The sequence below is a fragment of the Herpailurus yagouaroundi genome, unplaced genomic scaffold (genome assembly GCF_014898765.1).
Source record: "Herpailurus yagouaroundi ecotype Mexico unplaced genomic scaffold, PumYag 196, whole genome shotgun sequence".
Classification (NCBI taxonomy): Eukaryota; Metazoa; Chordata; class Mammalia; order Carnivora; family Felidae; genus Herpailurus; species Herpailurus yagouaroundi.
Window position 1 is genome coordinate 37,037,804 of NW_024412427.1, and position 15,598 is coordinate 37,053,401.

A 15,598-nucleotide genomic window follows, 5' to 3' on the forward strand; every position below is an offset into this window, starting at 1 on the left:
GTGTTTCCAAATTTTCATAATAAAATGTAGGTGGGGTGGGAGGAACCTCTGGTCCATGTGGGGAAAGCTTTTTCTCAAAGGAACCTCCTAAAGTCAGACCACTGGAAGCATATAAAAGAGGGCTGCATTATTTGTATTTACAAAAAACAAAACAAAACAAAATAAAACAAAAAAAACCCCTAGTTTTTAAAAAATAAATTTCAGAAACTAATGTTTCTGAGCTTTGCCAGAGAAACAACTTGTGGAATGGACAGACGTTGGGGGTGCCCGTGAGAAGCCATCATGGATGAGCCATGCTTCAAGCCAGACATTCCCTCTACAGTCAGTCCACGCCACCCAGCCTGACACAGAGAGGCAGCTCAGACTCCACATGACTGAAGTTCCCCATCAGCAGCTTGGGTAATGGGCTACTTTGACATTAATTACTTTGATAGCCCAACTAAGAACAAGAAAGTCACTTCTCCTGAGGAAAGCCAGGCCTGTGTGCTCATGAACAACACTGTGTTGGGTTGAGGAAAATGCCTTAAAAATTTTTTTTTAATGTTTATTTTTGAGGGAGGGGAGGGGAAAAGAGACAGGGAGACATAGAATCTTGAAGCAGGCTCCAGGATCTGAGCTGTCAGCACAGAGCCCTACGCAGGGCTTGAACTCACAAACTGAGAGATCATGACCTGAGCCAAAGTCAGATGTTTAACCGACTGAGCCACCCTGGAAAATGCCTTTTTTGAGATCTCTTCCAGCATAAAGTGTCTGAAATTTCTAAGTAAAAGCATAAAAGCACCTCTGATACTAGGGTTTATTTCTCAGGAATGGCAAAGGAGATAAATAAATCCTCTGAGGTCTGATGTGAGTTTCATGCACACTGTCAATTCTAACCCAGTGAAAAGGTTTCTGTTCGAGGCTAGGAAGAACCCAACCTGCTCTGCAGGCAGAGAGACCCAAAATTTCACTGTGCACAACCTTCCTTTCCTACCCTAGATTTAGAATTGAAACCAAGACGGTGAAGATGTGATCACTAGGCTGCTCTTCCTTATCTATGTGCTTTGTCCAACAGCTGAGGTGGGCGTTCAGGTCAGTTCCCCTGACATCCACTAAGTTAAACACTGAACAATGGCTCTCGTCCTTGAGGATCACAATCTAGATCATGCTCAGTTCCAACTGCTGATTTTTTACTGCAGCAGAAATTCAAAAGGTCAACTGTGGTCTCCCTCTCCAAGTAAAGTTTCTGCACTTTCTCCTCTGTGTGGGAGGTATGTTTAAAGCATCCCCAGACGCACATGTGGGCACACTGCTATCTTATGTACCCCTGCTTTTGCCTTCCAGTTGCCCCTGCAAGGCTCCTGAGGGCCAGGACCACATCTGCTATTTTATCTGGAGCACAGACACAGAGCCACTGGAGGTTGCCGAGACTGCTTGCATACAGCCAGGAAGACGATGTACCCAGGTCTGGCACATTAAGAAGGGAGTGCAAGAGGCCTGGGACCTCAGGCCATGCCTGCCACCTGGGGTCATGCTGGTCCTCACAGATTGCGAGATGTGGCCCAACCATACTGCTCCCTTGGCCAGGGGCCTCTGTCCAAGGATCTGACCTCAGGGGATGCTGAGCACCAAGAGACTACCTCCTGGCTGGGACCACGTCTGGAGAAGGGGCCCACCAGATACAGCACCCACTCTGCATGCTTCCCAGGAAATTACACATGGCTGGCTCACCGATCAACAAGCCAGCTCCTTGAACTTCAAAGCACTGATCAAAGATAGGGAGAACCAACCATGAGTCTGTGGCTTTACCTTGTGCTTCAAACAACTCATTCTGAGGTTCTTTAGCACTTTCAGCTTCTTCATCTGACTTGAGACTCTGTAGAAAAACAAAAAGAAGGATATATTTTGGAGCTAGGTAGGGACTGAGGAAGAGGACAAACAACTGGTGAGATGCAGCTCCTCGGGCAAAACCCCCCACCTACAGATGGCCTTTGCACCAAGCCGTGAGGCACAGGCACAGAACAGCTCCTTCTCAGAGACCAAGCACTACAATGTAGACACAGAGACACATGAGGCTCCTCAACATAAACCAAGTCATCAGTAGTTAACACTAAAAACATAATCAAGCACTTGTACCCAAACAGGAATGAAAAATGCTCCCCAAACCAACACCTCCTTGTGGTGCTGGCTTCGGACACCAGCACTGGAGAGGAATGGCCAGGGAGTATGGTCAACCTTCCACTGCAAGACATTATCTTGCTCAAGCTTGATTGTCTTCACTTCTCTGTACCCTGTCCCTTATCATCCAGATCAGTTCAGCAAACAGTTGGAGGGAGAGTAGTTCTCCCTGTCCCTCCAGGAGCTCCAGGGACAGCATGATACATAGCAAGCACTGACTTCTCAGTGCCCTTTGCAAGCTGTATCCTGAAGGGGGGGGGGGGGGCATCAAGAAACACTTGACTGTGGGGCACCTGGGTGGCTCAGTTGGTTAAGTGTCCAACTTTGGCTCAGGTCATGATCTCACAGTTCGTGAGTTTAAGCCCCGCATCGGGTTCTGTGCTGACAGCTCAGAGCCTGGAGCCTGCTTCAGATTCTGTCTCCCTCTCTCTCTGCCCCACCCCCGCTCATGCTTTGTCTGTCTTAAAAAAAAAAAAAAAAATTAAAGAAACACTTGACTCAGGTAAAAACCTCATGTTTTTGTGGCCAAGTTGGCTGACTACAAAGTCAAAGTCTGCTTCTGACAGGTGCTATGCATCCCACATCTGATTCTGGAAGGAATGCCAAGTTGGCCAAGACTCAGCACTCCTCAGAGCCAGCACTGAAGTAAGAGTGGAATCTGGGAGCAGGTGGTATGTCCCATTTTTCTAATGCATTCAGCCCAACTGACAACCCTAAAAACAGCATTCCTCCATGTTCTAGTTCCAGGGATCAAAGATGGTTTTAAAAAGCAGAACAGCATAATGGAGATAGAGCAGACTCCTTAGACCTCTATCCCTGCAGACCAAAGTTAAAAACGATAAACAAGTGAATGCCTGGGATTTGTTGGTATTACCCAGGCATAGCATGTCCCTGAGCAAAGAAACTCTAGGATTTAAATAGATATGCTTGCCTCAACAAATGCTGAACATGTAATCAAATTAATGTGAGGGTCTTATTGAAGATAAGTCCCCATAAAGCCCCACCTGACAAAATGGACATCACAGAGTAGGAACCAGGAACCTTCTGGAATTCTTGAAAATAAGTCTAAGGACTCCACAGTTAACTTGAAAGTTATGGATCTGCCCATGGATATTTCCTGACATGAAGGCTGTAAGGCTCCAGCAGACCATCTTCTGCAGTATCTCGGCAGCAGTGAACAATTTAGGGACATGGGGGGATAGAATCAACCCTCAGAGCCCTGGGAGGTCTCAGCACATGTTTGCCAAATTGTAAGTGGTATATTCTTGGTATATTCCAAGTGTTCAAGGCAGGTGGGACCATGGGCCTATTGGTACTTCCAAGTTCCTAACCTTACAAGGGCACCAGAAAGGCATCTTTCTTTCTTTTCTCACTCTTATGAATCCATTAAAAAACAGCCTTCTCACAGTGGTGGGGGGGAAAGTTGGTGGTGATAAGCAGGAGAGGGAAAGAAACAAGTGATTTCAGCACAAATTCTCCACTGCCCTAATGTCTGAAGAAGTACCCTCTGGCCAGAATTCCCTGCAGACAGACCCAGAGACACTTTAACAATTCTTTTTTTTTTTTTTTTAAGTTTATTTATTTATTTTGAGAGAGAGAGACAGAGAGAATGAGGGGGGGAGGGGCAGAGAGAGAGAGAGAGACAAGGAGAGAACCTCAAGCAAACTCCACACCTAGCATGCAGCCCAACATGGGGCTAGATCTCATGAACCACGAGATCATGACCTGAGCCAAATTCAAGAGTCAGTCACTTAACCAATTAGGTCACCCAGGCACCCCAGACTTTAGAATGAAATGTCATTCCCCAAAATGCACCCTTGTTTCTGGCAACTTGAGATGCCCAGAAATGCCCACCTGCCCCTCACATCCTCTTATAGTCATGTCACAATGACTAAATGAGATGGTGGCCTAGGGTGGGGAAAGGAGGAACTCGGACCCACCTCCACACTTTCCAGAGATGCAGAGCGGCGGAGCTGGCCTCTCCCAGTGGCCCTCGCCTGCTGTTCTGGTAAACATTTGGCTCCTGTTGCAGAGCCACATGGCTCAGGCTCAGGGCAGCTCCAGCGACCATACCATTTAGAGCCACTCACATACTTTGGCGGGACAGCACGTGAGGCAGCTGGAAAGAAAATATGAGGTTTGGTGGGGGGAGGGGGGGGGGACAGGGAGCAGATGGTCTGTGCACACTGCAGAACACATTTCAAGATACAGAGTGTAGCTCTCACAGAAGCACACAGAAAATGTCTGGAAGAACACAGACAGCAGTTAACAGTGGTCAATCTATTCCTCAGGCAGGGAACTGAGAAACCCAGGCTGGGAGATGGGGACTTTCTACTCTAAACTCTACGTGCTATTTAAAGTTTTCTGAGCATACTGCTTTTATGTAGTAAAAGACTACTACTAATACAAAAAGACTTTTTGTTTACATAATAAGAGACTAATACTAATAGCTTTTTATACAAAGAAAAAAAACCCCTCCAATATTCCAGCAACATACTGTTCTAGAGACCAGAAGGTCACTTCCTACCCTGCTTACTTCAGGACCCCATCTGGACAGGACTGTCAGGGAGCTGTGGGCATGGACCTCACACACAGCCAAGGTAGGCTCAAACTCTGCTGGTCTGAAGTCTGGGGCAAAGGCAGGCATGAGTTTTAGTCTGGGATTCATGAGAATCTCTTAAACCCTAATAACCCTTTGCATTTCCTTCTTCCCTCCTTACCTGTTCACATTTGTACACAATGTGACCTCTCAGGCAGAGAAGAAATGATACTGACTCTGTGAGGAATTTGGGTGAGTAAGAAACAGACTTGGAGAGGGTATCATGGGCAGCAGCCAGGACACGACATAGGTTCAGAGGGAAGCAGCCAGCATGGGCCAGTTGGAAAGAAAAGCATAGGATCCAATGAAGTAATTCCAGGCCAGGAAAACAGAATTTCACTGAAAGGTGTCATGCTTCTTTAAGTCAAGTACCACATCATTCCTTTCTTCCATCCCCCCTGACCTTGACCCCTGACTCCTGACCTTGAGACCACATCAGAGGAAGGGGCTGGGTCCAGCCTGGCCAACTGAAAGTACAGTGATGCCAGTCACAGAAAGACACTGGGGATGAGGGAGGAGTTTTAGGGAGGAAGATGCCAAGTTCCATGTGGGATGTGCAGACTATGAAGTGACAGCATGACATTTAAGACAGCTGACAATATGCAGGGTGACTATAGCATGTCTCACCTCACTGGGACACTTGAAGGTAATCATAAATTATACCAATCAGCCTGGGACAACAGGCACGTGATGTACTGAAGAGGAGGGCAAAATTTCCAAGCCAGCAGAGAGAAAAAAAGAGGGAGCAACCCAGCAGTGTTCAGAAGGGGCAAACTACAAATATGGAAAAAGGCTCCCACCAGAGAGCTGCCAAAAGGGTAAGTGAAAGTCAGTGAATTTGGGCTCTTGCATATGAGCATCGTTTCTGGTTACAGAGAGGCTGTGGGCTGGCTGATGTGGGTGGAAGAAGAATCCTCCTTCCACCTTGAGGGGGTATAAGAAGGAAAGTCGTATCAGGCAGGAAATGGGAAGCTGGGGCACAGTTGGGAAACCAAGTGCCGAAAAATCAGAGGGGCTCTGATGTCCCCTTGATCTGCCATGAAGGGAAGGAGTCTCAGGCCACACATATGACCATTTAATTGAGGACAGCTTTGAGATCTGAAAGAAAAGAAAAAGGCAAAGAAAACAAAAGAATTGAAAGAAGAGGGGGGAAAAACCACAAGTCCTAGAATACTTTCTTAACTCTTTGGAGAAACTGAGTGCATGCCAGAGATCTAGTTTTAAGTTTAGAAGCTCCACACATTCTCTAGCATGGGAGGAGCATATATAGTGTCAGGGACCCTGGGCATCGCCCTTCCATTCCTATCCACGATCACATGCCACATTCCCAAATCTTGTGTTAGTAAAGGCCTGTGGCATTCTTCACCTCTTTCAGAAGAACAGTGTCAGACAAAGTGACCAGCGAATGCCCCAGGGGTCATGCAGGGTTCTCTACACTATACCCAGGTGCCGTGTAGCCTTTAGCAGCCAGCTGAAGGAGCCGGTTCTGGCTACACTGTGTATACAAGGGCCCAGTGCTTACAAGAGGAAAACCGGAACTCAAATCTTGGCCACAGTTCCAAGATCTATGTGGGATCTTGGACAAATCCCTTCACACATCAGCCCTCAGTTCCTCATCTGAATAATGGGTATGATAATGCCACAGGATTCTGTGAGCCTGGCACACTGAAGACAACTGATGTGAGGTATCATCCTTTCCACTCCCCATTCCCCTGCCCCAAGCTCTCCCACTATTATCCCTGTTATCTGGTCATGCATCTGCTCTAGACCAAGGGTCCACTGTGGGAGGAGCCTGCTGCGGACCAGAAGGAAAAGAGCTCCCTCCTCGATCTCATCAATACCATAGCTCCAACCTCAAACACATTGCCCCATGCCCTATTTCACTCACTGCCCAATACTCACCACAGGTAGCCAAGATGGGTCTGAAGCACATCAAGTGGCTGTCATTCACAGCCTGAAGTCCAATGGAACAGGCACTGAGAATGTCCATCATCATCTTCTGACCCTCAACCCACAACCTACATGCCCCTGAGTGGACCTCTTTCCAAACCCTCCCTCCACCTCCTGACCATTACCAAAGCCAGGGGGCATTCCTCCTCAGGATGTCCCTTCCATTTGGAAATTCTATCTTTGTCCCTCCAGCCCCATTCCCATGACAGGCATGTCAGCACAGCACAACACTACTGCCTGACATAAGATACATCTGCAAATGACTGCTGGTCATGTAATGGCTCCCACCCCGGTCAGATCTTCCCAAGGCTGGTGGCATCCTATCTGTTCTGCCAACCTCAGTGGTCTAGATGTACCTTATGTCTGCACTGAGCTTTCAAATCTTGAAACTTCAACTGCTCCACAGTTGAAGATATAAAGTTCTACTTTATCTTGTCAACACTTCATGCTGTAAGGACAGCACGCAGTATTATTTGACACCTGTGATACTGTGATTTATAATAAATATATATTTGGTCTTCACCCCATCCCTGGCAACCAAACCTGAGTTTATGTTAATGAGGTGACTCCTAGAATGCCCTTCAGAATGGGGGCTTGTTGCCTGGACACCCAACCATGTGATTAGAGGGTTAGAACTTTCAGCCCCACACCTGACCCCCAGGGAAGTGGGAGGGGCTGGAGGTTGCATTCAGTCATAAATAGCCAGTGGTTTGATCAATCATGCCTATGTAATGAAGCCTGCATAAAAACTCAACAGGATGGGGTTCAGAGAGCTTTTGGAGTGAACACACAGAGATTGGGGTAGAGTGGTGTGTGGTGAGAGGGCATGAGCTCTCCATCCTTTCCCCACACCTTGCCCTGTACCCCTCCCTCTTCCATCTGGCTGTTCCCAAGTTCTATCCTTTTATAATAAAGTAGTGATTTAGTAAGTAAACTGTTGCTCTGATTTCTATGAGCTGCTCTTGCAAATGAATTGAACCCAAGGAAGGGGCCGTGGGAATCTCTGACTTACAACCAATCAGAAAGAGAGGCAACAAGCTGGACTTGTGACTGGCATCTGAAGTGGGGGCCATCTTGTAGGACTAAGGCTATCTCCAGGGAGGTAATGTCAGGGTTGAGTTGCAATGTAGGACACTTAGATGGTGCTGGGGAATTGCCTGGTGTGGGACAAACTACCACACATTTGGTGACCAGAAGTGCCAGAAGTATTCAGAGGTGCTATGTGTAAAGGAAAGCAATAGAGCTTTTCCTTTCCAACACTATGGACAAATAAGGAAACAAAAGAAGAAAAAAATCCAATGTCTCATCCCAGTCCACACAGCTTGGCAGTCAGACAGTGGAGTTAGGATTTAATTCTCAGACCTACCAATATCCTTCAGTCTGAATACCACACTCCTGAAGATAACAGATAAATAATGAAAAAAACTTAAGGTGAGTAGAGAAAGTCCTCTTACTAGATTCCAAGGAACTACTGTCTTCATCCGAGGGGCCAGCACCAGCATTTGATGACAACACTGCCACAAAACCTTCCTTAAATTCCTCAAAGTTAACCTGGTAAATGTAAGAAAAGAGAGGTCAGTGTTACTTTCAACAGATCATATATGTAATACCTTAGCCTTTTGTTTATATTCTCACATGGAACATATTGCTGCCTTTAGCACTGAGAGCATTCATTTCATTTTTTCTAATATTCACTTAAGATTTTTAAAAATTTTATTTTGAGACCGTGTGTGCACACCAATGGAGAAGGGGTAGAGAGAAAGAATCCCAAGTGGGCTCTGTGCTGATGTGGGGCTTCAACAATCACGAACTGTGAGATCATGACCTCAGGCCAAGTCAAGACTCGAACACTTAACCAACTGAGCTACTCACACACCTCAATATTTTTTTTAAGTAGACTCCACACCCAGCACAGAACCCAATTTGGGGCTTGAATTCACAACCCTGAGATCAAGACCCTAGCCAAGATCAAGAGTCAGATGCTTAACTGACTGAGCCACTCAGGCACCCCTAAGAATTTTTTTAAATAGAAGAATAAGGAAAGCAAGCCAAAAACTGATCACCAACAAAACCCAATTACAAATTTTAATAAGTACATCAAACAACATACTTAGAAAATTGAACCAAAAAGGGGTATCTGATGATCATAAAACATTAATATACATAAAGAAAATATTCAAGCTATCACCACCCCATCAAGAAATGGAATATTGCCAGCATCCCAGAGGGGCCTCCACCATGGCTCCTTTTGATTAAATCACCCGCCCCCCTACTCTGACTTTTATAGTAATAACATCTTTGCTTTTATACATTTGTATGCATCCCTGAGCAATATGGCTTAGTTTTGCTTCCTTTCAAATTTGATCTAAATGGAATTATATGCATATATTCTTTTATCCCCTGCTTCTAAAAACTCAATATTACTTCTGTAATACTTGTTCAAGCTGCCATGCATAATTCTTTTTTGCTGCTATATAGCATCCCATTGTTTAACTGTGTATTTACTAACTATTCTCCTGCTGATGGATATTCCCATTGTTTCCAGTGTCTGATTATTTACAAAAAAAAAACAAAACTGCTTTAAACATTATTGCACATTTGTCCTTAGGAGTTTCTCTAGTGTATATGCCAAAGAATGGGATTGTGGGGTCATAGAATATGCATTTGAATCTTCTTGGTGAACTGAATCTTTTATCACTATAAAATGCTAACCCTCTTTAGTTCGGAAATGTTATTTACCATAAAGACTAGCTTTCTTCTGATTAGTATTTACATGCTATACCTTTCCATCAAATTTTAATAATGTTAGTTTTTTATATCCTTATATTTCTGATGTTTGTGAAAGCTTCATCTTTTAACTACTTAGTCTATTTACATTTAACATAATTACTGATATAGTTGGATTTAAATCTACTATTCTACAGTGTGCTTTCAATCTGCTTCTGCTTGTGTTTTCTCCCTTGTTTCCTCTCTTTGGATTTACTGACCTTTTTTTTAGGACTTCATTTTTCCTTTACTAAGTTACAGGTTATGCACTCTATTTCCATTCTCTTTTCCTTCATTCTAAAAATTACAATGTGCATCCCCAGCTTATCAAAGTTTACTGTTAGTCAATACTTTTACCCTATTCCACGGCAATACAAAACCTATGTAACAATTTAATTTCATTTACTACACTCCTGACTTTCATGCCTTTGTTATCAATTGTTATATATTTTAATTCACTCTATTTTAACCTCCCACAAAATATTATTTTTGCTTTATATAATCAATGTTCATTAAGAATTATACAAATATATACTGCTTTGTTTTTCGTTTATTTTTGTGTTTCTGACCTTCTGTCTAGGATAATTTTCCATCTATTTGAGGTACATCCTTTAGAATTTCATTTTTTCTTAAGTATGCTGGTGCTAAGCTCTTTTTAGTTTGATTGTCTGAAATGTTTTTACTTCACTTTCAGTAAACTTTTTTTAAGTAGAAAAAAAATTTATTAAAAGAATAGTGGAAATGACCCAGATATCCATAAATAGAATGGGTAAATAAATTATGATATAGTCAGACGATGAAATATGACGATGGAAAAAAAAAAAAAAACACTGACAGAGATATGATACTGAGTAAAAAAAACCCAGAGAGCATGTACTGAGCATGTACTGTGTATTTCCATTATATAAAGTTCAGAAACAGACAAAGCAAATCCATGGTGCTAGCATCAGGACAGCTGGTAGCCTTAGTCAAAGAGGGACTGCAAGGGACATGAGGAGGGATTCAGGATGCTGGTTACCCAGGTGCAGTCAGCATGGGATATTCATTGAGTATATACTTCTGATATGTGCTCTTTTCTCTATGGATGATTTAATAAAAGTCACACAGAAAGAAATCAACAGATGAGATTAGGTAGGTCAAGAGGTCACCAGTAAATGCTGAAAAAGGTTTGGGGCTGTAGGTGCAAGCATGCTTCCCAAGTCTGGCACAGAACTTGAATGAGCAAAACTCTGTTGCTGCTGCTGAGCACTAAATGCAGCTGTCTGCTGAGGATACATGTGTTATTATGACCTGACAATGGATTATTGTCATTTGTTTATTTTTGTCTCTAGCATGGGATGCCACTTCTGGCAAATAGTTTATGGGATATGATTGCCTCTGTATCTTTTCCTAACTGAGCAGAATTCGTCTTTTCACTGATGCGTTCTTTCACCTTTACTCTTAAAGGACCTTGCTGAGTATGGAACTCAGGTTGCCAGTTGATTTCTACTAGCACACTGGAGATACCTTTCCACTGGTTTCCAGCTTCCGCTGTTACTTTCAGAAGGCAGCTGTCAATCTAACTATGGCTCATTTTCAAGATACATCTATTTTTCCCAGACTTCTTTTCAAAAAAAATTATTAAACTTTTCATTTTGAGAGAATTATACATTCACACGCAGTTATAGGAAAAAATACAGAGATCCTGTATACCCATCTCTGGCTGCTTTTATGATGATTTCTCTGTTTACTTTCAGTTTTACAATAATATGGCTAGGTGTGGATTTCTTTGCATTTATGCTACTTGGAATTCAGTGGATTTGGGGAATCCCAAACCTGTTCTGGAAATTTGTTTTTTTAGCTATAAAAACATATAAATGTTCACATTATGCCCCACCTCATTCACTCCTCTCTCCTGGGATTCCAAATAAAGGGATGTTGGAATGTAGGACCTTCTCACTCTACCTGTACCTTCTCTTCTGTTTCTATCTTCATGCTATATTCTTGATTCCAGTTAATGAATGCTCTCCTCAGCTGTGTCTAATCTACATTGGTTTTAATTTTGGCCTGTGATCACACTTTTCGGTTCTAAAAATTGTATTTGGTTCTTTGTTCAGATTTGTTATATCATTTTTTAGAGTTCCCTCTTTCCTATAGGTATTTTCAAGCTTTTTAAAAAAAATCTCTTCTCACACAGTAACCACAGTTGTTTGATATTTTGTTCGCAGTAATTCCAGTACCTCACATGCTGTGCACCTGCTTCTGTTGCCTATTATTCCCCTGGTTCTTGCTCATCCTGCCTTATTTGTGTGTTGGCTATCCTTGATTATATGCTGGTTGTATTTGACTATTACTTAGGAATAATTACAGATCTTGAATGATGGCACTTTGTCAAGAGAGGTCTTTTATTTGCTATTGCCAGATGCCTGAGGGCACCACCTGGACAGGACCACCTTCAGATAAGTGAGGTTATCTAGACCACTGAGGGGACTACAAGTCCAGACAGCAAAAGACACAATGGCTGATTCAGATCCTCCCTTAAATTGGGGGCTGGTTTATCAGATTCTCTACCTTGGGTGAACCTGGGTTTTGACATATCTCCCTGGTCCTCTGAGGTCCCAAAGGCCACATCAATTTCACAGTTTCTCAACACTAATGGGGTTTTGTGTGATGAGCTTAACATCTTTCAGTATATGACTTATTAGAGATTTTTAGGTAATTCCTCACTGACTTATTTGCTCTCTTTTTTTTTATAGTTTATTTATTTTGAGAGAGAGAGAGAAAGAGAGATCTGGGAGGGACAGAGAGAGAGAATCCCAAGCAGGATCCACACTGCCAGCGTGGAGCCTGTTGTGGGGCTCAAACTCATGAACCGCAAAATCATGACCTGGGCCAAAATCTAGAATTGGACACTTAACCAACTGAGCCACCCAGGCTCATGACTTGCTTGCTCTTTACCATTTTCAAGATATTTGTTTTTATGATTTTGTTCAGCATTTTTTAGTAGCCCATACAGGAAGGCTGGCCTGAGTTTGCTAACCTGCCACTACCGGAATGTTTGAAGCCTGTTCATACTTTTTTTTAGGACTACATAAATTCCATCATATGGATCTATCTTAATCAATCTCATATTAAAAAGGCTGTTTCCAATATTTTGCTATTTGAATTACTGTTAGAATGAATATCTTGCATATATGTCACTTCATATGAAGACAGACATTGTATTTCTGTCATTATCACATCCCAAGCTTCTGCATGTTGCCTAGCACATATTAAGTGCTCAGAAATACTTGTTGAATACATGGAAGTAGAATGAAATGACAATTTTGCTTGATCTAATCTCTGATTTCTTTTGTGTCTTTGATAACACTCATCAGATGACTTTCTTCTAACGATCAAATAGTAGTGAGATCTGATTGCCAAGTGTATTGCCATTTTATCTGATACTATTCTAACTGTGCTTATATGTTTCTGTGTCTTTTTCCTTCAATAAAGTGGGAAGAGCAACCCCATGACACTAAGGTGCTTCACAGAATAGGACATACCATCATCTCCGTATAATCTCAGACTCACTCGTCACAATGAAGAGGCTGGACAGTGTGATCAAGAATCGCTTTCAACTTTAAAATTATTTTCAGTAATACAATGTCAAGAATTGTTTTTCTAAGTATATGCACCCCTATGTTTATTGCAATAAACATAGCAAAGATATGGAAGCAGCCCAAGTGTCCATCAATAGATGGATGGATAAGGAAAATGTGGTATAGATAATAAAAAAGGAATACTGCTCAGTCATAAGAAAGGATGAGATCTTGCCATCTGTGACAACATGGATGGACCCAGAGGGTATTATGTTAAGTGAAGTAAGTCAACAGAAAGCAAATGCCATCTGATTTCACTTGGGGACTAAAAAATAGAATCTAAAAATAAAACAAATGAATGAACAAACAAAAAGGCAAAAACAGACCCATAAATACAGAAAACATGGTTGCCAGAGGGGAGGGTAGTGGGAGTACTGGCAAAATGAATGCAAGGAAATGGGAGATATAAGCTTCCAGTTAAGGAATGAATAAGTCACGAGGATAAAAGGAACAGCATAGGGAATATAATCAACAATACTATAATGACGTTGTATGGTGGCAGATGGCAGCTACACTTGTGGTGAGCATGAGATAACATATAGACTTGTCCAATCTCTATGTTGTACAACTAAAACTAATTTAACACTGTATGTCAACTATATTTCAATTAAAAAAAATAATTATTTTTTTGTGAGTAAAATTCTCTTTCTGCACAAGTTTAAAATATTCAATGTAAGGTCCTCACTACTAACAAAGAAAAAAGAGAACCTAACATAAAATGCACATGGAAATTCCCCACACTCCAAGGGAGTCAGATCAGATTAATTTCTGGCTTGAAACCAGGCCTTGATAATGTTTCCTTCACAGGAAATAGGAATTAAAAATGAGCATAACCGGGGCGCCTGGGTGGCGCAGTCGGTTGGGCGTCCGACTTCAGCCAGGTCACGATCTCGTGGTCTGTGAGTTCGAGCCCCGCGTCGGGCTCTGGGCTGGTGGCTCAGAGCCTGGAGCCTGTTTCCGATTCTGTGTCTCCCTCTCTCTCTGCCCCTCCCCTGTTCATGCTCTGTCTCTCTCTGTCCCAAAAATAAATAAAAACGTTGAAAAAAAAAATTAAAAAAAAAATGAGCATAACCTCAGTGCATTAAAAGATTACCTTGTTAATTAAAATTAATGTTGTTTATAATATTGTTATTCATTTTTATAACTGGATTACTGTATCAATGACTAACATTTACAAGATGTCATATATTAGTTACTACAAGGAAACTGGATATGTGATATTTGAACTAAAAAGCCAATCAATTCTTGTGGATAAAGGATTTATCTTGATTTTCTTTGAAATATCCTGAAATCTTCACCATTTGGTTTCTATCGTGGTAAATGGTTGACAACTATCTGGACATTTCTGGCTTGACACCCGCTTCCTCTAAAACCTCTACAGAATCCACCTAAATGCTGGCTGTGTGAGCTATGCCCCATGTGTGGGATGAAGCAGAGGAGCAGTAAAAGCTCTGAAAGCAGAAATAATCCACCATGACTATACAATCACAGAGGAGGTGGTACACAGTGTGGGGTGGGGTGGAGGGAGACAAATGCAGGGCCCCTAGAGGCATTGGCTGGTATGGACACTACTCTTGAAATGTTAGAAAAATGAAATATGGCCTTTTGTAGCAACGTGGATGGAACTGGAGAGTGTGATGCTAAGTGAAATAAGCCATACAGAGAAAGACAGATACCATATGGTTTCACTCTTATGTGGATCCTGAGAAACTTAACAGGAACCCATGGGGGAGGGGAAGGAAAAAAAAAAAAAAAAAGAGGTTAGAGTGGGAGAGAGCCAAAGCATAAGAGACTGTTGAGAACTGAGAGCAAACTGAGGGTTGATGGGGGGTGGGAGGGAGGAGAGGGTGGGTGATGGGTATTGAGGAGGGCACCTTTTGGGATGAGCACTGGGTGTTGTATGGAAACCAATTTGACAATAAATTTCATATATAAAAAAAAAAAAAAAGAAAGAAATGTTAGAGAGGGAAGGAGGGACAACTTCCGATGAGACTCAAGAGCACTAAGGGCAGCAGAAATCTTCACCATAAGAGAGAGGAGTTGGGACAAACAGAAAGATGGATGAACACACACACAGAGCTGTATTAAGAGACGATGTTAATCAGAAAAGGTCAGGCTCCTGTCAATGCCTGTGAGTGTCTGTGTCTCCTTCTAACATACCTCCCCATAAAAGTGTGAGGAAAAACATCCAGCCTCCTGGAAGGAGTTATAGCTCATAGGAACTCTCTTCCAGGATACAGGTGATGTGGGAGAAACCAGAAATCTCAAACAACCCAAGTTGATTTTTCTCTTAACTGATGCTCCAATACTAATACTTTTTTTTCCCTATCATAATTTGATGTTTCTAAATCTTGTACCATTTCTGCACATACAAAGGATAAAGTGGGGGAAAGCTCTGGAATGATGTGATTGTTCAATCAGCGGAATCTGTCATCTGAATGTGAACTTCTTCTTTTGGCTTTTAATTTTCCAAACTGCCAAAAATAATCAAGAAACTCAGATCATC

General features: G+C 42.4%; 1 protein-coding gene across 2 annotated transcripts in view; it reads right to left on the reverse strand.

Annotated features, from left to right (window-relative positions):
• Nucleotides 1–15,598, reverse strand: part of NINL (ninein like) — a 182,216-nt gene that overhangs the window by 83,848 nt on the left and 82,770 nt on the right. For both annotated transcript variants that reach the window (XM_040447923.1, XM_040447922.1), the window contains exons 4-6: nucleotides 8,161–8,257; nucleotides 4,098–4,276; nucleotides 1,789–1,855 (exon numbers count right to left, since the gene is read on the reverse strand). In XM_040447923.1, the coding sequence (XP_040303857.1) occupies nucleotides 1,789–1,855; nucleotides 4,098–4,276; nucleotides 8,161–8,257 (343 nt within the window). The remainder of the gene's footprint in view (nucleotides 1–1,788; nucleotides 1,856–4,097; nucleotides 4,277–8,160; nucleotides 8,258–15,598) is intronic.